Source organism: Mandrillus leucophaeus, unplaced genomic scaffold (assembly GCF_000951045.1).
Source record: "Mandrillus leucophaeus isolate KB7577 unplaced genomic scaffold, Mleu.le_1.0 Scaffold41, whole genome shotgun sequence".
Classification (NCBI taxonomy): domain Eukaryota; kingdom Metazoa; phylum Chordata; class Mammalia; order Primates; family Cercopithecidae; genus Mandrillus; species Mandrillus leucophaeus.
The window spans coordinates 1,398,624-1,423,944 of NW_012104365.1; the positions used below are offsets into that span (position 1 = coordinate 1,398,624).

The following is a 25,321-nucleotide window of genomic DNA, read 5'->3' on the forward strand; positions in this document are numbered from 1 at the left end:
GTGTGCTCAGTGAGGCTGTGAGCCCAGGTGTCTGGCTGCCGGGTAGGTGTGTGCTCAGGTGTGCTGTGTGCTCAGTGAGGCTGTGAGCCCAGGTGGGTTTGAGCCCAGGTGTGCTGAGAGGTCAGTGCGGCCATGAGCCCAGGTAGGTGTGAGCCCAGGTATGTGAGGTCAGTGAGGCCGTGAGCCCAGGTGGGTGTGAGCCCAGGTATGTAGAGAGGTCAGTGAGGCTGTGAGCCTAGGCGTGCTGTGTGCTCAGGCAGCTGTGAGCCCAGGTGTGCTGTGTGCTCAGGCAGCTGTGGGCCCAGGTGGACGTGAGGTCAGTGAGGCTATGCGCTTAGGTGGGTGTGAGCCTAGGTGTGCTGTGAGCTCAGTGAGTCCAGGTGGGCTGTGTGCCCACCGAGACTGTGAGCCCAGGTTGGTATGAGCGTAGGTGGGTATGAGCTCAGGTGGGCTGTGTGCCTTGTTGAGGCTGTGAGCCCAGGTGGGCTGTGAGCTCCGTGAGGACAGGTGGGCTGTGTGCCTTAGTGAGGCTGTGAGCCCAGGTGGCTGTGAGCTCCGTGGGGACAGACACCACACCTGGTTTTGCTCATGGGTATCACCCCAGTACCTGGCTCAGAGCAGATGATTGTCTTGATTTGGGTTTGGGGACGTGATCCTGGGATGAGGATTCGAGAGCAAGTAATTTATAAGAAAGCTCTCCCAGGAGAAGCTGGCACCAGTGCTGGGAAAGTGGCACAGGGAGGCCAAGGAGGGGTAGTATCAGGCACAGCTGTGCAGGGGTAGCTGCGGCCTGACCCTGAGGGGACTCTGAGTGTGAGAGTGTCAGAGTTTGTGTCTGCTGAGGCCAGAGGCTAGGCTACATTCTTGCCACCACCGGTCATGGGCTCTCGGCTCTGTGCAGGAGGGCAGACAGGCTGAGAGCCTGGGAGTTGGCCTGTAGAGGTGTCTTTAGGGACGGAAGCACATGGGAGCTGGGAGGCTCCACAGCCTTGGACGAGAGGGGTGGGCAGAGCACTGACAGTATCCGCTTGGGGTCAGGCCTCGTGGATCCAATGTTCTACCCCGATCTTCTCTGACAGGCCTTCCAGAACAGGCTCTACCGTGTGCTCCAGCACGAGGGATACATGCTTCTGATGTCAGCTATAGCAGTGCCTCCGGGGTCGATAGCACGAGGCCAGTTAACAATCCCCACAGCCAGATGCTTTGAAATATGTGATCCTTGGCAAATTTTTAATTTAGGGTAATTTTAAGTTTGCATATTGCATGAGACTTTACTGCTCTTTGAAATCTGCATAAATCACAGTCATGCTGCATGTTTGGGTTGTCACTTGGTGTCCTGGCCAGCTTTTGTTGGCCCCCGAATCCTACTTCTGCTAAGGGCTGGCCTGGTGTGTGTGACCAGAATGCCAGGCCCAGAAGCCACCAGCACTAAGTCAATGGGAAGTGCTTTGCTCGTGCAGAGCTGCTGCTGCTGGAATAATTGCATCACTTATTTCCCATGACACTGGGCCTCCTTAGCACCAGGTCAAGCCAGACTCAAGATACAGGCAAATGGAAAAACGCAGAACTGTTTGCTCCTCCTGCCTCCCTGGAAACCCCTGCTCTTATAGGTTGGCTGTGTTGGTCCAGCCCCAGCTTCTTGACTTGGCAGGGAGTTCCACAGGATGAGGACATGCTTTTTGTGTTTTTCTTTGCACTAAACTACATGTAACATCAGATTTACCATTTCAACCATTTTAAAGGGTACGATTCATGTGTGCCAATCATGCTAGATATAATTTGCATTTTCCTGAATATTAATTAGGGGGAACATCTTTTTTATATGCTGTTGACGGTTTCGATACCTCCTTTTGGAAGGTGTTCCAGGACTTTGCATATTTTCCATTGGGTTATTTGACATTGTTCATTTGTGGGAGTTCTTCTGATGTTCTAGAAACTGGACTATGTCCCTTAAATGTGTTAGAAACATCTTTTCCTGCACTGTGTTTTGTCTTTTCATTTTACAGTGTTTTTGACTAAATTCTTAATTTAAATGACTAAAGAGTAGAATTCAGTGCTCTGCACGGTGAGTACAGTCACATTGCTGCAAAACCATCACTGCTGTCTAATTCCAGAACCTCTTCATCACCTACAAGAAAATTGTGAGAACTCCTCATTCTCCCCTCCTCCAAGCCCCCGATAACTACGCATCTACTTTCCATCTCTATAAATTGGTCTGTGCTGAACGTTTCATGTAAATGGAATCATATGCTGTATGGACGCTATATGGACTTTTGTGGCCGGCTTCTCCCGGGCGGCATAATGTTATCAGGGTCCCTCCGTGCTATAGCAGGTGTCCAGGCCTCATTCCCTTTTATGACTATGGAATGTTCCATGGTCTGGATAGACCATACTTGATGTGTCCATGTGTCAGCTGATGGACATTTGGGCTGTTTTTGCTTTAGGTCATACTTTCTGCCTGATGTAAAAGTGCCAGTCATGTATAAGGACTGTAGTTAGCGCTACTGTGCCACAGCTTAGAGGAGGAATGAGGGACCTATTGGGTTGTCAGAGGCGCCGTTCTTGACCCTCAGAGACTTTCTGTCTCCTGGAGGAGAAGTGGCTCTGTTGGGCAGGTTTGAATCTTAAGAATTCGCGGTCCCTGGGTTTGAGGCCTGGCTGTGCCACTTGATGCCATGTGACCTTGGGCAAGTTACCTCTCCCTCTGAGCCTTGCTTTTCTCACCTGTTAAATGAGGTACTTATAAAGCTGAATAGCCTAATTCAAACATTTTAAGTCTGAAATGCTCTGAAATTTGAAACTTTTTGAGTGCTGACATGATGCTCAAAGAAAATACTCATCAGAACATTTTGGATTTCAAATTTTTGGATGCTCACCTGGTAATGCAAATATTCCCAAATCAGAAGAAATCTGAAATCCGAAACACTTCTGGTCCCAAGCATTTCGGATCAAGAATACTGTAGTTGCAATGCCTGCCTCCTTAGTGGTGTGATGATGACATGCAATGAGACATGAAAAGGGCCCAGCACAAAATCGTCTGGCATCAAATACCCCATGGATAGGGGATTTTGTTTATTTTGTTGTTATTATTGTTGTTGAGGTAAAATTCATGTAACACAAAATTAACCCTTTTAAAGTGTACAATTCAGTGGCGTTTAGTACATTCACGATATTGGCATCTGCCACATGTGTCTAGTTCCCAAACATTTTCATATCACACCCGAAGGAGATCCCATGCCCATCCTGCCCTCCGCTATCCCCTGGCAGCCACCAGTCTGCCTTGTCGTGTGGTCTTTTGTGACTGGCTCCTTTCATTTAGCACCATGATCTTGGGTTCATGCATGCTGCAGTGGGTGTTGGTGCTTTCTTCCTGGTACGAGCGTAACGTGGTCCAGTCATTGTGGAAAACAATTGGGTGGTTCCTCAGAATGTGAAATATAGGATTACGTATGAGCTAGCAGCTCCACTTCTAGGTATCTAACTAAAATAATTGAAAACAGACATTAGGGGAAAAAAACACCTGCACATGAATGTTCAGTAGCAGCACTGTTGTTCACAACAGCCGGTATGTGGAGACAATCTAAATGGCCATCGACAGATCAATGGGTTAACAATTTCCATACAATGGACGATTACCTTTTGTTATTACTATTATTATAGCTTTCTTAACTCCTATTGATTTGTTCAAAACTGACCTCAGCTGTCATCTCTTTTCCACAAAGAGTCTTACCTGAGTCTGGAGACCATTCCTTTTTCTGACCACAGAACCTTGTCTTAATCTCTGTCATGCCTCTTCCATTCATTAATTCATTCCCTGATTCCTTCCAAAGTATTTTGGGTGCCTGTTATAGACAAGGTCACTCCAGTGGGTAGGGACCGACAACACCAAGTCAGCTGAAATAACAGCGCCGTCGAGGGAGTGTGCCATGCAGAGAATTTTGGGTTGGGTGGGAGGGTGCTTGGCTGTCTCACTGTTGCTCTGATGGACCAGGAGGAGATATTTGCAATGAAACCCAAGTGATATGGAGGCAGCTTTGCAAAGGTGGAGGACAGCCTCCGTTGAGGGGCTGCTTACTAGGGTCCGGAGGTGGGGTGAGCTTGGGGAAGCTGCAGAGAACTATGAGGTTGGAGCTGCTCACAGGGAGAGGTCACCGGGCTTTGAGGGGCAAAGGGAGGCCTAACTCCTGTGGAAGTCACTGGAGGGATTGAGGCAGGGTAAGGTAGGGTCAGGGGTGTATACGATGTGACCCGAAGGCGGGGCATTACGGGAGCCTGGGAGTGATGAGGGAGACCTGGGCCAGGGGAGTCAGGGCAGGGCGGATGTAGCAAAGTCACATTGTCCTGACTGACCATTCACTGGCTGTCCCTGCTCCCAGGTCTCAGGACTGTGAGGGCAGGCACTGGGTCTCAGGCCCAGAGTAGATGCTCAGAAAAGTAAAGGTAGACCAGAGCACCAGTGATCCAGTGCAATGTGCAGAGTGAGGGGGCAGTAGGCAAAGAAACTGCATGGCCCAGATCACTCACTGGAGACCAGAGACACCTTAGTGTCCCAGGATGATGAAGAGCGGTGGGCCAGAGCCAGGGGAGTTAGGGATGCATCTGCTAGCCAGACTGGCCCTCCATGTGGGACACAGAGAAAGTGGTACCTCAACAGCCATGAGTGACCTTTAAGGATGCCCACAGATGGTGCCATCTCAGGAGGAGGGTCCCAGAGGGACTGGCTCTGCCACCTGCTGGCAGCTGCTCCCAGAATGCCTGCACTGCATGACTTGCTGGTTTGTGGGAATGGTTCCATCTTGCTCGGTCACTTCCACGACAATCACCAGAGGAACCAGGCCTGGGCAGGGGCCTGTGGTGACGTGAGCAGCCCTGATGACATCAGAAATGCAGACAGTTCCAGATATTCAAGCATGATGTCCTTGGCTCTCGGGTGAAAGTCCTCTTCAGTGTGGCCGGGAAAGTCATTGAATTCACGTTGGACCCGGACCTGGTAAATCTTCAGAAGCATGCTCTGTTCTGCAGGATTTTAAGCTTCAGATGGGCCTAGACTGGTTTGCACAGGTAGGGCCTGTGCACTAGAACATAGAAGGATCTTCAGCCCATCTCCTTTTGGTTCTCATATACTTGCTGAGCCCTGGCTAGGCCCTCCTGGGCTCTGTTTCAGGGCCTGCAGAGGCTGCTGTACAGGTCACACTTGGTCTCTGCTCTCATGGTCAAGTAGCCAGGATGGACATAAAACTAATGAACACATACATCAAGAGCTAATTAAAAATTATGCTGAAGGCCATGGTGGAAAAATAACAGGAAACCTAACAGGCAGGTAGGAAGGATGAGACCATGAGGGATGAGTAGGAGTTCATCAGAGAAAAGTGTTGCCTCCAGAGGGAATGGCACAGGAGGCAGCCCTATGGGGGGAAAGCACTTAATGAGTGAGGAGGGGCATGGTGGTAGAAAAGCTTAAGAAATGGAGGTCTGAGGTTCCAGTGGGGGTTTTATATTTCATCCTAAGAGCCACTGTGATGTCATGAGGGTGAGCAATACAGGGCCCTGTTTGCTTGCTTGCTTGTGGGGTAGGCAGGAGTTGAAATGGGAAACCACGGCAGAGGCTGCAGAGTTGTACAGGTGAAAGTGATGCTGGACTGCCCCCCAGGGGCTGGAAGTGAAATGAAGATAAGAGATCAGGATCCAAAACCATTTCTTCTCTCCCCTTTTCTTCTTGGGGCACCCAGTAGTATTTTTTCCCAGAAGACATTTCTTAAAGGATCACTTAAGGCAGGAACTGTCAAACCCACAAACCAAATTCACTTGCTACTAGTTTTTGCAAATAAAATTTTATGGCGACATAGCCATGCGCATTAATTTATGTCTCATCTGTGGCTGCTTCACACTACAGCAGCAGAGCTGAGTGGTGGCAGCAGAGACTGTGCGGCCCGCAAAGCCTCAGAGTTTTATTATTTGGCCCCTCACAGAAGACATTTGCCAATTCCTGACCTAAACAAAGTGAGTGAAGGATACATTTTCAAAACGCAAATCTGTTGGCGTAAAGTCTTCCTAGCACTTAAACGTGTTTAATTCCTCTGAAAAATGCTAAAGTATACACATTTTCAAAATTGACTTTTGTTTTTCTTTAAGCTTTTGCTGATATTATATATGAGAAACTCACCTTATGCTTTAGGTTTAGAAAGTCAGGGTTGGAACTCAGACTTTGAAGATATTGTGTGATATTATTTCTCTAAATTTCTACTACAATACTAAAGTCCCCTGATGTGTTATTTCACTTTTCATCCTTTCTCTGAAATGCTCATTTTCCGTCTTTTCTGTAAAATATAATCTCTAGGAAGAAGTTTCTAAAAGTAGCGTTTAGCCTTTGCAACGATAAAGGTGGGCTTCTTGTACAAGAATTTTTAGAAGAGTTTGTTCATTGCAAATGCAGACGCATCCTACTAAGCCACATAACAAAAAATAATCACAATGATGACAACAACAAAGCCAATTTTCCAGATTCCACCTTTCTCCTTCCCCATCCTCTTCATGTTTGAATTTGTGCTGCCAAATTCTATAGAGCGTTTTCAGATCCACTTGATTTACAGATTTGAGCTGAATTTCACTTGGAAAACTGACCATATGTCTGGCAGGCACCAGCGACCATTGGCAGAGCTATGGGGTTGATACTAAACAGATGGGCTTTCTAGTTAGATGTGCTGTTTTTTCCACAATACATATGAGGAAGAAAAGAAGCCACTTTAATAATGTCTTGATTTTTCCACCAGTGTCAGAGGCATCAGTGATGCCCATTTATGTAGTATTAATTTCAGCATCATTGTTGTGCAGGGTGCCTTAGACAGCTAGAAGAAGCTTAGTGACTTGGGAAATTTTGAGGCCCAACTTCTGCCTAGATCTTAGAGAATTCTGTTATCTTTGGAATACAGATAGTGGAAAAAATACTTGTATAGTCCAAAAATAAATTATTAACACTATTTAGCAGGAATACATTCAAAGTGCTTAGTCCTGAGTTTAGTGCTCAAACTATTTGATAGCTTTTGTGGGGTTATTGCAGTCTAGGCAGCAAGGTGTAAGTAGGGGTTGTCTGATAGATCTGTTTAGGAAAATCTAGCTAAACAACTGAATACGATTTCTTCCTGCAGGACTTCTCAGAGCCTATACTATGCTAATATGGACTGGGGCTCTCATGAAGAGGCTTTTAGTACAGACAGCATTTTCCAACTACTTTAATCCTCCCAGCATCTCCCTATGCTAGAGTTCCATGGAAAACACTTTGGGAAACACTGGGTCATGCCTAGATGGTAAATTGAAGATCAGAGAGCCTGGACAGACCTGCCATTTACCAGCTGTGTGACCTTGAACGAATGCTTTCCTGCCCCGAACCTCTACTCTTTAAATGTAAAGTAGAGCTGAAAACATAGGCCCTGCCTGTTAGGGTTGTTTGCCTGGAATGAACATGCAAAATATTTTGGTGGCCTCCCTTTGGGCATTAAAATATAAGTTATCCTAAATTTAAGTATTTATTCAATTCACAGTTTTCCAGGGGCCAATTGTTCACTCTGAAGCTTAGCCAGGCTTTTGTCTTTTCTTCTCCGTGCTTCTTAGCACCTCCACTAACCAGCAAAGGAGAGAAAGGAGCTGTCCTTTGAGTTAAGGGCTGCTGAGGGGGCAGCTAGAAGAAGCCATGGCCAGCATGAGGTCTGGAGGTGGCTCAGGAACTGTAGTTACCTTCCACTGTCAGGAGGCAGTGGGACAGCTCCAGGTCATTGCTAATAATCATTGGCCTGCATTTGATTCTGCTTCCATTTTTGTACCATGGGATCAACCCATTCATTCATTTATTCACTTGCTCACTCATTCATTCAACCTACCTGCCAGGCACTGTGCTAGGTGCCAAAGGAGGGAGCGGGCCCTAAGTCTAGGAATTGCACTGTGCAATTATTGAGGTCTCTGTTTCCCCCATACTGGAAAAGTCAGCAGTTATTCCATTAAAAAAGGGCTGTAATCAGATTACAGATTCTGATGAATGAACTTGCAGGGCTGTAGGAAAAAGCCTACAAGGTTTAGGGAATACAGCCATGGGCGTTTAGCAGTATTTTCTTCTCTTTTTTTGAATAAATTCACTCCTTTTTTTTGCATCCCTCTCTGCCCTCCACCCAACACCAGCAAGCAGTTTATTCCTCCATTATAAGCAGTGTGACTATAGGACACGTCAAATGGTCTCACTTTGTCCTTGGATGGTGTGACCCTTGTTTTGTTTTTATTGATCAGCACACCCAAAATATCATGCTCTTCAGTCATTACTTAGGAATTTTCTAGGGGTGGAGGAGGTCAAACCAAGAACTTTTACATTTGGGAGATTGAAATCTATTTTTAAAACTTGATTTTGGAGGTTCAGCTCCATTCTGGTGGTCACTGTCTGAAAATGCCCAGCACTTTTTCTGTAGATGGCTGTCAAGCCACATCTCTTGCAGCCTGGCCACAAGCAATTGGTTTTTCAGCGCTCAGTGCTTCCATGTGAGGTTGTTGTATGTTGCTTTAATGGTTAACTTCTTCCTAGCCCTGTTTCTCCTTCCTCCTCCCAGATCTTAGACAGCAGTGTTATCATCTGCTCTGTGTCATCTAGCACAGGACTGGGAGAGGGGCGGAGTTGTCAAAGAGTCTGTGGGGTTAAGATCTCTTACAGCAGATGACCTGAGTTCTAAGCCCCACTCTGTCACTAACTAGCATGTGCCTGGGGAAATTATTTCACATCTGTGTGCCTTCATTGTCCTCATCTGTAATGTAGGTGATGAAAATAGTTCTCTGCTTGCTAGGGTTATGATGGAATACAACGAGCAAATTCATGCCAGGTGCTCAGCACTGAGCCTGTTGCACAGCAAATGTTCAGTAGATGCTGCCGTTGCTGATGACAGTGATGACAAAAACAAACCTTCATATTCCTTGGCTCTTCCATATGTTTGGGTGCCCCCATGCCCTGCCTTCCTGCCTTCAGCCTTGTTCCCCCTACAGTCTGCCATCCTCACCGAGATTCCATGTGGTCTTTTCACAAGGCTGAACTTGCTCCAGGTCCCTCAGTGACTCCACATTGCCCCCAGGACTCTTATCATAGCCACACACAGCTCTTCTTGGTCAGGTCCCCACATGCCTTCCCAAGCTCACCTCTGTCAGCTCTGTTCCATAGACCGTAAGCTCCAGCCTAAGGGTTCTCAAGTTCCAGTGCACATACCCATGCCAGCAAATTAAGAACACTAAGAACGATGCAGTTAGTTTTTCGTTTACAAACGTATAGTCAATTAATTTTTTTTTTAAGAGACAGGGTCTTGCTCTGTTGCCCAGGCTGGAGCACAGTGGTGCAATCGTAGTTGACTGTAACCTGAAACTCCTGAGCTTAAGCAATCCTCCTGCCTGAGCCTCCTGAGTTGCTAGGACTACAGGTGTGCATAACCATACCCAGCAAATTATTTGCTTAGTTTTTATAGAGACAGGGTCTCACTATGTTGCCCAGGCTGGGCTTGAACTCATGCCCTCAAGCAGCCCTCCTGCATTGGCTTCTCAAGCCACTGTGCCCAGGCCTAAAAATTCTGTTTGTTTTTTTTTTTTTGAGACTATATTTTTCTTATTATGTGTAGTAAGTGGTGATGCTCATAGGTGATTGCTTTGTGTAGTGTGTGTGTGTGCGTGTGTGTGTATTCGTCATGATTGGCATAATGGACATTAGCATATCTGTGTGGATCCCAGTTTTATATGTGGAAATTTCACTGGGTTTCTGAGCCTTAGAGACTGGGGACCTCAGACCTAGCTTCCCCAAATGACCCCCCGTTCCCCAAACACCATGTACTGCCATGCATTTATGAATTTGCACTTTTTACTAAAATTCTACTCAGCCTCCAATACCAACTCAATTATCACTACCCACTATCTCCTCTAGCTTCTAGTAGCCTTCTTAGAGTTATCCCACCCTCAAGCAGGAAAAGTTGCTTCCTCTGCTGTTATAATCCTCTTTCTCGATTCTTCCTGGTGGTTCCACGCACCTTAGTTTTCTCTGTGGTCACTGAGTCCCCCGGGAGAGAGGGTGCCTAGCACCACCTTGTCCCTCAGGCCTAACACTGTGCTTTGTTCAAAGACAATGGCCACTATGTATTGGTGATACAGGTAAGGGCTCAGAGAAGAAATACAGGCCATATCTCAGCTTCTTCTTTGCTTCTCTTGTGGCTCATGTCACGTTATGAGGCTGCCTTACACTTTCTGTGTTTCTTCTTTTCTCCTCCGTAAATACATGAGCTTCATGCAGCGGGAAACAGCGGGCATGTTGATGCAATTTACTGCTCCGTCGAAACTCGGAGCAGTCCTGACACACAGCAGGCTGATGTGATGAATGGGTTTGTGAGTGAACGAATGAAACAAACAAGGAAAAAATCATTTTCTAATATTGTCTGATAGAGATGGCACCTTTCTTCTCTAAGAAGTCAGCCATGCAGCACACGGCACTGGGTACCTGACCTCACTCCCCCACAGATATGGAGCCTTCCTTCCAATATGTTTTTGGGGAATTCTGTGAAGTGGAAGGATAAGATAAGATATCTTAGTGGATAAAAGATGAGGATGAAAAAATACCTGATGTCACTAAAGGGTGGACATCAAAGTCAGACGGACGAGGAGCAGACCCTGGCTCCAGCATTTCGCAGCCCTGCACTCCGGATTCACAGGTGTTTATTTGAGCACCCCCGGGTGCCAGGAACCAGCAAAGATGCCAGAGACTCAGCAACAAACACGAGAGTGACGGTTCTCGTTGTCATGGAGCTTATGTTTGTTCCCGTGGGAAATGCAGATGACAGTCAATGAACAGTGAATCCCAGGACACAATTTGAGAGTGATCAGAGCTAGGATGGAAGGAAATGTGAATAGAGGGATTGGCCCTGTGCCAGGCATGGAAATTAGCCTGTAAGCTCCGTCAGTCCTAGAACAGTTCTTGCCTCGTAGCTCTGTGTGGCTGTTGATGGGGGAAAGGGATGGAGTCAGTTACCCAGGGACAAGTATACCAGCTACTGTGAGCCTGAGGCCTGGGAGAGGGCTGGCCGGAGTTGCCAAAGAGGCTGGAGCCTGCCCCTTGAGTTGCAAGTGTGTGATATCAGCAAGGCAGGTCCAGCTGCCCTATCCATCATCTGAGGACTGAGGCTACATATGGCACTTCCTCACACAGATGCCAGGTGTGAGAAACACTTCCCATTAATTAACCTCTAATGCCTCAGAGGTGGCAGAGGTGCAGTGGAACTTGGCACTGCTGTTATTCAGAGGCTGGGCGGTGGCTGCTAATGTGTTTGCACCTTCCAGAGTCTCCCCAGGGTGAGAAGGCAGTTCCTCAGGAACTGCAGGGAGAGACACCGAGAGAATTCCTGGAGTAGGGGGAGATGTTCCCCATTTGTCCCTTCCCTCTGTGGACAGGTGTGCATGGGCCACATGCACCCACCCACAGATGGCATCCCACCCATGCAGGTGCACACCCACCCATGCCCATGCACACTGGCTCTGCAGGTGTTCACCCGCCCACCCTCAGAGGTACACACCTACCCGCTCTGTGCACACCTGCCCACCAGCATCCGTGGGCCACACCGTGCCGTGGATGACCACACCTGCCCCTCTGTACACCTCAGTGATGCGCTCGTGTCTTCTGCCCTGGGAGTGTTTGTAAGTAGTTTTCTCCTCCGAGCAGCACTTTTGTGAAGTTTCTCTTCTTGGGCGGAGAGTCATAGCTCTCACAAGCCCTCCCCTGGCACAGTACTGGGCTTGAGCCACCCCAGGGAAGACAGAGGGGAGAGGGAACTTCCTCCCAAGGGGGATGCAGAGCAGCGCAGCCTCTACCCCAGGCCCCTGGGCGTGGGGTCTTCACTCCCCTGATGACACCTGAGCCCCTTCAGGAGCTGCTCGGACTAAGGCATCTGTGCTGGTCAATGCATTGGATTTTTGGTTTAGGAACAAAGGGTCTTTTGTCTTTTGAGCTGAAGACCCTCTAGTGGCTCCCTGCTGAATTCTGAATCAGGTTCAAGTCCCTGACTATGACCCTGCCTGCCTCCCCAGCATATCCATGCCTCTCAGCCACTGTTCCCTCCTGTCTGGGACAGCCTGCCCCTTTCCCATCACAGCCCCCGTCCTGTTCCCCACTGGGGCGGCCCTCGGGGGCACTCCCTGTCACAGTCGATCAGTCGGCACCTGCCCTCGAGGCTCCCCGAGCAGGCCCTGGGTCCTGGGTCCTGTCCTTCCTTGCGTCTGTAGGGATCCTGGTTCAGGGCTCTCTATGTCCCCCCAGCACATGTCTGAGCTGTTGTTGGCACTGGAGATACAGCTGCAAACATCCATCCAGGACCTGCAGTCAGGAGCTTCAGCTCAGGGCATGGGCAGGAGGAGTGGAGACAACTACAAACAGGCAAATAAGTGTGTGCGTGCATGTGCGTGTGTGTGCATGTGTGTATGTGCATGTGTGCGTGCATGTGTGTGCATGCGTGTGCGTGTGTGCATGTGTTTGTGCATGCGCGCGTGTGTGTGCGTGTGTGTGCGTGTGCTGTGTGCGTGCACGTGCGTGTGCGTGTGCACACGTACATGTGCGTGTGTGCATGCGTGTGTGCGTGTGTGTGTGTGTGCATGTGTGTGTGCATGCATGTGCATGTGTGTGTGTGCACGCGTGTGTGTGTGTGCGCGCATGCACACCAGCTGATACCTGTGATGAGAAAATAAAGAGTAAGGCAAGAAATAGTGATGAGTGCTATCTCCCATGGGGTGAGCCAGGACTATTTAAATTCACACTTTTATTCATTGTTCATCTCCCACAGGCGAGTACAGCCTCACAAAGGCAGGCATTGTCTCTTTTGTTCACCTCTGCACACCCTGTGCCTATTAGGATACATGGTTGGTGTCAGTATGTATTTGTTGAAAGTTCGAGTAAGTGAGTGAATGAGAGTGAGTGAATGAGTGAGTGAATGAGTGAGTGAGTGAGTGAATGAGTGAGTGAATGAGTGAGTGAACGAATGAATGAGTGAGTGAGTAAATGAGTGAGTGAATGAGTGAATGAGTGAGTGAGTGAGTGAATAAGTGGGTGAGTGAGTAAGTGAATGAATGAGTGAGTGAGTGAATTCTTAAAGGGAGGGAGGAGTGCAGTCTTCTCTGTGGCCAAAGTGCTCCCTCCCCAGCCCTCAGCTCTGCTGTGAGGACCACTGTGTGTCAGAGATGGGGTGGGAACCCCAGAATCTGCTCCAGCCACTAGGGCAGAAGTAGGGGGAGGCAGCTGATTAAAATAGTGAAGATGGTGACAGTGGTCCTGGCAGAGATGGTGGTAGGGAGGAGAAGCCACTGCCCCTCCTGCCCACCTTCCACCAGTGGAAGCAGTCACAGAGCCACAGTAAGAAGTAGCGACCATACCTCCAAGCAAGGCCCTGGCAAGGGGAATGCAGGGAGTGGGGAGTGGGGTCAGTGCTTCAACCTCCTGTTAGTAAGTGGCAGAGCCAGGAGGGGAGCCTGAGGTGCCTGGTCCCAGCCGCTGTGTTCTTCACAGCTACATCACATTGGCTTCCATGGCATGTGGCAAGCACTAACACACAATAAGAATGATAATAAGGGGGAGGGGCAGCAGAGCACAGACAGCTGCACAAGTTTAGTGATTAACTTGGATTTTGTCCTAAATGAGACAGGAGAGTGAGCAGGAAGTGATAGGGTTAGAGCTCTATTTCTAAGACATCGGATCACAGGAAGACCAGTTGCTGGGGCAGGGATGCTGGTGCCAGACTAGGGTTGTAATGAATCAGGTGGCAAACAGAGTTGGGTTCAGGGTCTGATCTGTAGTTTATTTTATGTGCTGCTCCTTTTTGCCTTGGCTGCTAGGAAGCTCAGGGCACACAAGTACCCTTCTCTGGAGCCTATGTGATGTCTGTCATGGGGACCCCCTAACTCCTTGATGCTGTGGCCCTGAGCAGACCCTGCTTCCTCCAGATCCCTCCTGACACTCCCTTCATCCTACAACTGTGCGTGTGTTTCTGGTGACTGATGCCGATCCTTTGTGAAGGAGATGAGATATAAATAAAGCAATGATTATGCTCCATCCTCGTCTCCTCTGCTCATCCCTGGGGATCTTCATCTTCATCTTCAGCTGAGCTTGGAGACTTGGGGAGACCCAGCCCATCCTTCCCCTTATGCCAAGAACACTCAGGACAGCCGGCTCCCCCAGGGCCATGTGGAGTCACAGTCTTGCTCCCATCTGGCGTCTGTAGGTGGAGGAAGGAAAGGAGAGGATGAGAACATGGAATGCACTGTCTCTGAGAAGAGAAGGACCCCAGTACATCCCTCTGCCTCCCGTGGCCTTGGAGAGAGGGTGACCAGGAGGATCTGTGGTTGATCGGTGTTCTGCAGCTGCCCTGGTTTCACACATTTCCTGGGCTCCCACTGGGTACCAGGCACTAGGTGCTGGGGTCACCCCAAAAACATGGTGGAGGATGCCATTGCTGTAGCTTCCTTAATGGGTTTGCAGAGCCCAGAATGTCAAACAAGACATTCCTGGGCTTGTCTTTCCCCATGGGGCTGCTTTGTGGAGCATCTGTGGACACAGCACCTAGCACAGTTAACACTGTGTTAGTCCATTTTCATACTGCTACAAAGAAGTGCCCCCAATTAAACAAAAAAGAACTGCCCAAGACTGGATGATTTATAAAGGAAAGAAGTTTAATTGACTCACAGTTCAGCATGGTTGGGGAAGCCTCAGGAAACTTATAATCATGGCAGAAGATGAAGGGGAAGCAAGGCACCTTCTTCACAAGGCAGCAGGAAGGAGAAGTGCAGGGCGAAGGGCAAAGAGCCCCTTATAAAACCATCAAATCTCATGAGAACTCACTCAACATCACGAGGACAGCATGGGGGAAACCACCTCCCTGATCCAATCACCTCCACATGGTCTTTCTCTTGACACATGGGGATTATGGGGATTATAATTCAAGATGAGATTTGGGTGGGGACACAAAGCCTAACCATCTCAGCACTCTATTAGTAATGCCTGGAGACAATGTCCTCATGCCCCAACCCACCTGGGGCAAGCCTGGTTTATCCTCTTGTTTTGGTGTCCCATCCTTCCATGTTCTGCTTTGGGTCCCCTCGATGCAGCTTTGGAAGGTGAGAGGGGTCTCTGGAGTCAGGGTGCTCAAGGTCCTACCCTGCCACAGCATTTCCCAGCTCTGAGACCAACAACAAAATGGCTCAGGGCTTTGATCCTCAGTTTATTCATCTGTAAAATGGATCTAAAACTGAATAATCTCTAGCTCATAGATTTATTGTGAAGGTAAAATAGGACAATGCCTTAGGATAGTTCCTGGCCCTGCACAGGCAGTGACCAACGTTTACCCCATCATAATTATTCTATTGCTTATATAATAGAAATTATTATAATAGGAATTTTTACCAAAAGTTACCCATACTGGCATGGTATGTTAATCAGTGACTATAAAGTCTAGACACACAGATAATATTATTTTACATGGATGATAACATAAACAATTAATAAACTGTGTATCGTGGATGTTTATCTTTGTTTCCAGATTGTTTTCCATTTTAATTATTTTTACAGACAGGGTCTCTCTCTCTCTGTAGCCCAGGCTGGAGTACAGTTGCAAATCATAGCTCACTGCAGTCTTGACCTCCTAGGCTCAAGTGATCCTCCTGTCTCAGACTCTTAAGTAGCATGCACCACCATGCCTGTGTAATTTTCAACCATTTTTTTTTGTAGAGGTGGAGTCTCTCTATGTTGCCCAGGCTGGTCTCAAACTCTTGGGATCAAGTGATCCTCTAGCCTTGGCATCCCAAAGCATTACAATTACAGGTATGAGTCACTGCACTGGCCTTTCCAGAATTTATGACCACATTGAGTCCTCCTCTCAACCTTACCTATCAGGGATGATTATCATGGTATCTTTTTTTTTTTTTTTTTAACAGATGTGGAAACCGAGGCCCCAAGGGACTGGGTGGCTTACTCAAAGGCCCTGGGCTAGAGACAGGTGCACCCCTTTGGAAGCCAGACCCTGTGGAAGCTCTAGAGGCTGCCAGGCAAGCCGCCTGTCACTGGGGGCACAGAGGTCACTGCCATGTGGGGCCTCGGGCTCTCAGGTGCTGCCTCATATGACTCTTGTCCAGGCTGAGCGCTGCAGAGCCTGGATTCAGAGCAGACCATCCTGGGCCTCCTTGGGACAGCTGGTGGCGTGCATGGGGTGCCTTAGGCGGGAAAGGTGGGAGTGTAACCCTTCCCTGGGTCTGAGGGGCCTGGCCCATTATAACCCCCAGCCCCTTGGACACTGGTGATGTCCCTTCCCCTCTCAACACTGGTGGCCTCCCTCCCTGTCCTCTCTGACAAAGGTGACCTCCTTCCTCAGGTGAGCCCTTGTGTTAGCCACGCCCTCCAGCCCTTCTCCCAGCATGTCCCTGCTTCCTGGGGCTCTGAAGTCTGCATCAGCTCAGGGCTCCCAGCCCCTTCTACAGGCAACAAGGCAAATTCACCTGCTGGCTATGGAACTGACCGCACGCTGACCATGGGAGGCTGAACTGACTGTGGGGGAGTGTGTATGCTCGCAGGGCGAGGGGTCCTGGTGGAGGTCTGGGCTCCTATGGCAGCAGCGTGCTGGGGAGCACCCCGCGGGTCTGCGATCTTCCTCCCCTGGTGACACTGGGAGGTTAAATCGGAGTCTGGATGGGACTCAGGTCCTTGTTGCTGCCAGAAGAAACATCCCTTCCCTGTCCCAGGAGGCATCTGGGGCAACGTGCTCATTTATTCTCAGTCCTGCCTGAGTGACGGCCTGAACTCTGGTCTACACTGTGACCGTGGGATGGAGGTGACGCTGGCTTACTTTGTGAGCTCCTCTAACTTTACCATTTTGTTAGTTGCATTTTGTTTCATTCGAACTAATCTTTCTTACTAAGGGACACATGGCATGTGCTACAAAAACAGCCTGTGAAGCACATCTCCCTCTCTCCCCTGCCTGCCAATAGCCTGAGTGCAATGGCGTGATCTTGGCTCACTGCAACCTCTGCCTCCCAGGTTCAGATGATTCTCCTGTCTCAGCCTCCAGAGTAGCTGGGATATCAGGCACCCGCCACCATACTCGGCTAATTTTTGTGTTTTTAGTAGAGACGGGGTTTCACCATGTTGGTCAGGCTGGTCTCGAACTCCTGACTTTGTGATCTGCCTGCCTTGGCCTCCCAAAATGCTGGGATTACAGGCGTGAGCCACTGTGCCCAGCCCTGGGGTTCCCCGTTTCTTTGGGGGGGCCCACAGACATTTTCTCTCCACACACCAGTGTGCGCCTGTATACCCTCTCTGTTCACACACTGGTGGCGTGTGCGTGTGAATTCGTGAGCTGAGGTTTTCTTTGGCCTGTTTATCTCAGATCAGTTTCCTGTCCGTGCATGGAGATCCACTTTTTCTTTCCGCGTCTGCACACAGGCTGCTGACAGGACAGACGATGACTTACCCGGTCCCCTGTGGACAGGCATGTAGGTCGCTACCAGTCTCTTACAACAAACAGCACTGCCATGAGCTTCCTGGGACATTCATCTTCGTGCGTCCCAGAGTCTACAAACATGGCCGTTTCATGGACAAGGAAGGGGTCCTAGGAGCACTGCTTCCTCTGCCCGCTCACAGACGTGCTCACTCTGCAGCCGTTCGCTCAGAATCTCACCGGCCTGGCTCTGCGCTGGGGTCCAAGGCTGCCCCAGGCCTGGCCCCTGCCCCAGGAGCGATGGCAGCCTGGTGGAGGGCAAGCAGGCAGAGGCCTTTGCAGCTGCTTGGTGCCTACATAGGTAGCTTCATGGGCATGAGACAAGGGAGTGACCCTGTCTGGGACAAGAGGAAGGTAAAGACTCTGGATAAAGTCCTATTCAACGGAGGAGCTGAAATTTATGAGGCAGAGAAGTGGCTGGGAGGGAGAGCAGCGTGGATGGAGGGCAGAACATGAGCAAGGGTCCGGGGCAGGCAGCGTTTCGTCCTGGAATTAGGAATGTCTTCACACATGGTGCTTCGCGTGGCAGGGGGTGAGGGCTTCCGGTGGCCATGAGTGGGGCGCAGGAGGGAGGGTCTCACAGAGGGAAATTCAGCGTACGCTGCTGAGCGGCCGTGGCCACTGTGGCCACACTGCTTGACAACCCTCCTGGGGTCCAGGCTCTGGGGGATCACTGGTGACCCCTGAGGGTGAGAGAGGTCGTCGTCTTGGGCCTCCAGGAGTCACATAGGTTTGGTGGTCACTTGAGGTCCCCCCTTGGTTTTCATCTTCCAGATGAGATGGACCAAGCGCCCCCGGCGCGTCCTGAATATCTGGTCTCAGGGATTCGAACTCCCCCTGTGAGGAGGAACAGCAAGCTGGCCACCCTGGGCAGGATCTTCAAACCCTGGAAATGGAGGAAAAAGAAAAACGAAAAACTGAAGCAGACGACGTCAGGTAAGGGCCTGGTGCAGGCGCGGGCAGGCTCTGGCTGGGACCAGCGTCCTTGTCATGGTGCCGCGACCCCTGCTGACCTGTGACTTCCCGGCCCCCACACAGGAGGGGCACATTGTGCTTCATGGCCTGTGACGGCCACAGGAGCCATGCAAGTTACCCCGCTGGCCCCTCCAGGGCCCACCTGGCCTCCCTGAAGCCCTGGGGTGGGGTCGGCACCAGGCACCCCATGTGGGACGCTCTGCCCAGACCCTAAGGTGCCCACAAGTCCACTGGGACCTTGTTAAAAACGAAGCCTCTGATTCACTTAGGGCCAGGTTGGGCCAAGACACTGGCTTTGGAGCAAGGTCTCGCTTGCTGGCTTCACTTGGGTGGTGAGCCCCCGGCCCACGCGACACCCGCACCACCTCACCTCCCACACCTGCAGTCTCACTCGGAGGATGCTGGGGCCTGGGTCCTGCCCCCACAGATGCAGGTTTAGTTGGCCAAGAGTCCCCTGGGTGACTCATAGGGTCGAGGCCGGCTTTGACACCTCTGGGCCTCTCTTCTTCCTGAAAGACAGAGGCTGCTCCCCGGCTCCTAAGCTCTCTCAGCGTGCCTTCCCTATACCCTCCCACCAAAGCATCCAGAACATTCCTCCACTCACCTCCTGCTGCACCCTCACACCCTGCCAGCCCTGGCTCTGTGGGAAGTGGCATTGCAATGGCTGGTCCCGTTGCCCCTGCCTCCTCGGAATCCACCCTGGGAACCACGGACAGGGTGGACACAGGCGGTGATGACGGGACAAGCAGCCATAAGGCACATAACAGCAGAGCACAGCCCCCAGCATTTGGCACGGAGGAGCCAACTCAACCCTCAGAACCTCCTGCTAGGCCAGCACTCCCGCAGGACCCTGCCCCATCGTAGGGATGGAGAACAGCCCCAGAGAGGGAAGAAACTCACCCAGGGTCACACAGCCAGCACATGGCGGGGCTGAAGCTTGGACCCTGGCAGCCAGGTGTGGTAGCTCCTCAGCCTGGGCTCTGTGGATGGCAGTGTTCTGAGAAGTAGAGCCCAGAGGAGGAGGCCGCATCTCCACCCCACGGCCCACCTCCAAGCCACACACCTGTGAGCGACACCTAAAAACAATTAGTGAGGGAGCTGCTGATGTAGAATCAGTCCTGGGCCTCAGGAACCAGCCCTGGCGAGTGCCCGTCTCAGGCTGTTGCCTTGGGTGGTCCCTGGGGTCCCATTTCCTTTCCAGCTCTGAAGAGGGACAGGTTTCAGGCTTTGAGGATGGTGGAGATGAAGGCCAGGTGTTACAGTGCCCAGGCCCACGGCAGGAGAGGCAGTCAACACCAATAGCAGGCCCTCCACTCATGCTTTTGTGCATGCTTTACAAAATTATTGTTATTATTTTTTTTTACCAACCAAGAAGTTGATAGATGAATTCTTGTTGAAATGAAAACAGAACAAGCATCATCATTCAGCAGATCTTGAGCACCTCCTGTGTGCCCAGTACCAACAGGAGGGGCCCAGGCCCTGCCCACCCAGAGCTTTCTGCAGAGTAGGGAGTCGAGTGACAAAGTGTGGAAGCCACCAAGTGAACCAGCACGCGAGTCGATTCCAGACTCCGATGAGGCCCCTCACTGGATGTTAAGCTCAGCCAGTTGGGCGGGGTCCATGTGTTCCCCTGCATCTGGCAGGGCCCCTTGCACACACACGGCACCAATGGGCTCTTTGCAATCCAGGCTTAATGGCAGGATCAATGAGCAGGCCCTGGGGGTGGAAATGAGCAGGGTGGACACTGCTTTGGGCCCAGTGGTCTCAGAAGACCCAGGTGAGGAGGCTGCATTGAGCTGAGATGTCATTGGTTCATTGAGAAAGGCAGGGAAAAGCATCGTAGCAGTGGGAACAGCCCTTGCAAAGGCACCAGGCTGGGGAAGGCACGTCTGTGCAGCAGTGAAAGGTCGGGGGACTGGAGCAGAGCAACCTCCGTGACCTCAGGTGCGTCTGTGACATTCTCCAGGCCTGCTGCCCCCAGCAGTGGGACTGGAAGGCTGGGGTTTGTCTTCTGAGGACTCTGGGTTCTTTGGCCTACTCCAAGCTGTGCTGTGTGAGTTCACCAGCAAGATGCTCTGGGGACCCTCCTAGGGCATTGGAGATCTCGATGTTATTACCTGCAGCATCTCCACCTTCAGGACCGTCACTCGGGCATTTGGAAATTCGAGGAACAGTGCTGCATTTTGTTTACTTATTCCAAACCACTGTTTTCCCTTAAAGCGGGGGCTGTTCTTTGTTTCAGCATATCAAATTCCTGATTTCACGGGCATCACGGGTTAGGATGAGCTGAAGTGAATACAAAGATGATTGAAAGAGAAATATGTAGCAAACAGTGGTTTTGGCAGGCAAGGCTGGGGGAACATGCTGAAGATGGCTCTCACGGGCTACAGGGTGGAGCAGCATCTCAGTCCATGCCTGCCCTGGCAGGTGGCTGAGATCCACTCACCATTTATATGCTGTACCACCTTTACAAGCTGCACCACCACTGATGTCCCCATCCCCGAGAGGCGGAGAGTAGATCCTCGCAGCTGCGTCTTTGGGTCACTGGGAAGTCCTCGAGTCAGTGCAGGCAAAGACCTGTGATGTCTGAGGCTGATCACCATGAGCACCGCCTGGTGTTGGCCTGGGGACGGGGTCCACTCAGAGCTCGAGGCCTCCACCTCTGTTCTTCTCATCTGCTTTGTGAACCTAGCTGCAGCCTCTTGCTGACACCTCCCAAGGTCAGCAATCACTTTGTCAGTTTTATCCACAATTCTGGCACCTGGAAATTGGCTTGGAAATTGGGACCACAGAAAGGAAATTCTGTTTTCTCTGCCCAGAAATGTCCCCACCCTGCTGTGTTTGGGTTTCCCTTTTCATCCTTTGGCTTTAGGGTAAATATCCTCGGAGAAGCCACCCCGGAGGTCAAGGGTGGGATGGGTTTCCCCAGACAACTTCCCCCCAACCAGTCCCCCACCCCAGGTTTGACTTATCCCTCCTCGCCCATTTCTAGACACTTGCCATCTGTCCTCCCACCTGTGCTGGCCTCAGGCAGAGGCTGTGCCTGTCTGGCTCACGGCAGAATCTCCTGTGCCTGACACGGTGCCTGGCACACAGTAGGTGCTCAGTAAATGTGTAAGGGGTTTCGATAGATTGAACACCTGGTCACCATGGCCTGTTCCCCCAGCGGAGCCCACACCTGTGACCGTGAGGCTGCAGGCAGGGGTTCTGCCCTCTGTGATTCCCCAGCACCCAGCTCAGCACTTGGCACGTAGCAGATGCTCAGGAAATACTTTTGAACAGGTGAAATAATTCCATTGCCAGTGCCTGTCTGTCATCTGCCTCCCCACCTAGACATTAAGCTCAGCCAGGTGGGCTGCCTCTCTGTCTGTTCCCCGGCATCTGGCAGGGCCCCTTCCACACACACAACACTGATGGACTCTGTGATCCAGGCTTAATGGCAGGATCACTGGGCAGGCCCTGGGGTGGAAATGAGCAGGGCGGGCACTGCTTTGGGCCCAGTGGTCCGAGAAGACCCAGGTGAGGAGGCTGCATTGAGCTGAGATGTAATTGTTCATTGGGAAAGGCGGGGAAAAGCATCACAGCAGGGGAAACAGCCCTCGCAAAGGTGCATCTTTCAAAGAAAGGGTTGCGGTGGTTATGTAGTCTTGCATTTGGAAATTGGGGCTCACCTGTAGGCAAACAGTTTTCCTGATGGAAGGAAGAAGATGATGACTGTCCAGCAGCCTGAGGCCTGCCTGTGAGCGGAGGGAGAATGGGAGAAGGCGGGGGGCGTCGCGCAAGTGTTTTGCTCCGGGAAAGGGAGGCAGGAAAGGCTCTTCTGAAGGTGGAATTGACAAAGATCTGGCAAATTAGGCTTGGTGGAAGGGGACTGGGGGCTGGCCTCCTCCCTTTCTGTCCATCTGGTAGACTGGAAGCTTTTAACCTGTGTTTATTGGAAGAAGCTCTAGTGGGAGAGCCGCACAGAAGAATCTCATCTGTGAGCGGATGTTAACAGGGACCAGGAGGCACTTATCAAAGGCTAACGGGAACCACAGAAAGGAGCCTGAGGTGTTGGGGGCAGAGGGAGGGCGCCTTCCTTGGTTGGTAAGTTAAGCAGCATTTGGTGAAGGGCAGGAATGGCTGGTGGGAGCTAACTTAGAGAGGGGCATTATATGTGGAGGGGCTTTCCAGATACATCACAGAAACGACTACTGTAGAATATCCACGGCGTGCACTGCGCTTTAGCTGTGGTTTACGTACATCGCTTAGCAGAGTGCTGCGTAAGAAAGTTGGGCCTTGCCAGTGGACCAGGCCCCTGAGCCCGAGGCGCCTGCTAGCTCACTGTTTTTGGTCTGTAAACTTGAGCCTGGCATTGGCTGTGGCTTGGGCCCATTGACACCTTTGCCCAAGACTCACTGTGTGTTTGTGTGTTGGGCAGCGCTGGAGAAGAAGATGGCCGGCAGGCAAGGCCGAGAGGAGCTCATCAAGAAGGGGCTGCTGGAGATGATGGAGCAGGGTAAGTGGGACCCACCCCTGGCTTGGAAGGGCACGGTGTTGGGAATGCGGAATGAAAAGTCTCACATGAATCCGGGAAGCCCATCAGAAACGGAGTAGAAACAGAAGAGGGCCATGTCCAGATGAAGCCTGCAAGGTTGGAGAAATGCCTCATGTCAGGAGCCATTCCATTGGTCCAGCCCCTAGGGGGGCCATGGGAGACCCCATTACGGAGCTGAAGAGCTCCCCCTCATGACACGACTCCCTGGGTAATGTCTAACAGAGCTGGCTCTGCACGAAAAAGTTGGTGGTTTATCTCGATTCCTTTAAAGTGGCAGCAATGGTTTTTTTCAGCGTTAACTTTTTTTTTTTTTCCATATTCACATTTCAATTCTCCATTTGCGCAAATTATTTTTAATTCCACTATTACCTACTCCTACTACCACCATGTGGGAAGCATTCAGGACATGTTGGGGCTGGGTGGGGTATTCCGCATGCCCTGTCTCATTGGTCTTCCCAGCATCCCTGAGGATGGGGGCAGTGGTTATCCCATTGGCAGATGAGGAGTGTGAGGGTCTGGGTGGTGACTGCCCCAAGTCATTGCAGCCTGAGAACAGAGACGCAGAACAAATCCTCATCTCTTGGTCTCTGGTCTAGAGAGTTTAATCTCAGTGGTGTCTACGTAATCGTCTTTGTTTCCATCTTTCAGAAAGGCCAGTTATTATCGCTCATGCAATTAACTGAGCAGAGTTCTTTAATTCTCAAGTCTTTCTCCTTGTGACGGATTCCTGGGTGTGTGAGGCCCAGGACTTGGATGCTGACACTAGCCCTTGGTGCTTTCCGGTTCCCTGAGAGGCTAAATCTTGGTTAGGAGGTTTCATAAAACCTCAATGCCTCTGGAAGACTGTCTGGAGCTGGACCAAGCTCTGGCCTCCTGATTTAAGGAATCTGGCCATGCACAGCCAATTTCCTGAGGCTTGCATGAATATATTGAATTCCTCTCTCCCTGCTTCAGCCTTAAAATATTACTAGTGTCTTTGTAATTTGGCCCAAATATCAGGAATTAGGAAGGAAGCTCATGAAATAAATGAATCCAGATTTTATGCAGCAGGGCCTGTCAGCGCACAAACCCGATTGTGGGCCCAAGCCTTTGTCATCATTTCCTTTCTTTAGACTCAAAGAGTGAAGTATTTTGATGATGCTATTTTTAGGGGAAATCTACATGGGAAATTGCTTAATAGTGATAATAAAACCTTACATGTGCGAGGAAAGCTTGGTGTCAAGTCCCGTGGCACTCAGATGTTTAACGCTGTGTTGTGATACTCAGATTTGGTGGAATGCGGTTGCTGAGCTAGAAATCTGGAGGATTTTAATTTGGATGGGACAAAAAAGTGTCAAACTTCAGCATTTTGAATATGTTGCCAACAGGCATGACTTTGGATCTTAGGGAAGGAGAAAGGAAGATGAAAACAATGCTAGGGCCTTTTTTCATCTATTCTAAAAATATATTACTTTTGTTGAGGGAAGAGTAAGTATATAGACTTGATTCCTCTCAAAAATGAAGCTGTAGTTTGAATAATTAAAGGGGAAAACTTCTAGGAGCATTGGCTTTTTTCCACTCTGAATTTTTGCAAGATGATTTTGTCTGATGAAGTCGGAACAGAGGCTGGAGACGCATGCTTGGCTGCGGCCAGGATGACAGCATGGCTTTCACCCTGCTGCCGTGGGAGCCTGGTCTCTGGCTTCCGTGCCTCTGACGGCGACATCACACACCCGCGGTCTTACAGAATCACTTTAGATCAGGGTCGGCAAACCTTTTCTGGAGAGGGTCAGATAGTGCGTATTTTAGGGGGCCGTGCAGTCTCTTGCAACTACTTGTCTCTGCTTTTGTAGCCCAAAGGCAGCCGGAGACAAATCATGCATGAGAGGGCGTGGCTGTGTCCCAAGAAAACTTTACTTATGGCCACTGGCCTTTGAAGTTTATATAATTTTGTCAACCATTTAAAGATGTCAAATCCAGGTGCGGGGGCTGGAGTGGCCTCCATGTTGTGGTTTGTTCATCTCTCCCTTCCATACTGTCTGTCTTGCTAAATGATTATGGACCAGGGACTAGAGTGACCTGAAACACAATCTCTTTCCTTGAGAGGGCAAATGCACCCCTAAATTGATGCCATGACATTTTATTGAGGGCCCACTATGTGTCAGGGTCTGTGCTAGCTGCTGAGGACACAGGTGAGCAAAATACTGTTCTGAACGCACATCCAGTGGGACCATGAGATAATCCCACATAGAGTCAGCTACTCACGACGGCGATGAGTGTGGTGAAGGACATGGCACCCTAAGAA

General features: G+C 50.4%; 1 protein-coding gene across 5 annotated transcripts in view; it reads left to right on the top strand.

Annotated features, from left to right (window-relative positions):
- PHACTR3 (phosphatase and actin regulator 3) overlaps positions 1–25,321 on the top strand; it is a 278,863-nt gene that overhangs the window by 150,555 nt on the left and 102,987 nt on the right. For all 5 annotated transcript variants that reach the window (XM_011992331.1, XM_011992333.1, XM_011992332.1 and 2 more), the window contains exons 2-3: positions 18,300–18,461; positions 22,921–22,998. In XM_011992331.1, coding sequence (XP_011847721.1) covers positions 18,300–18,461; positions 22,921–22,998 — 240 coding nt within the window. The remainder of the gene's footprint in view (positions 1–18,299; positions 18,462–22,920; positions 22,999–25,321) is intronic.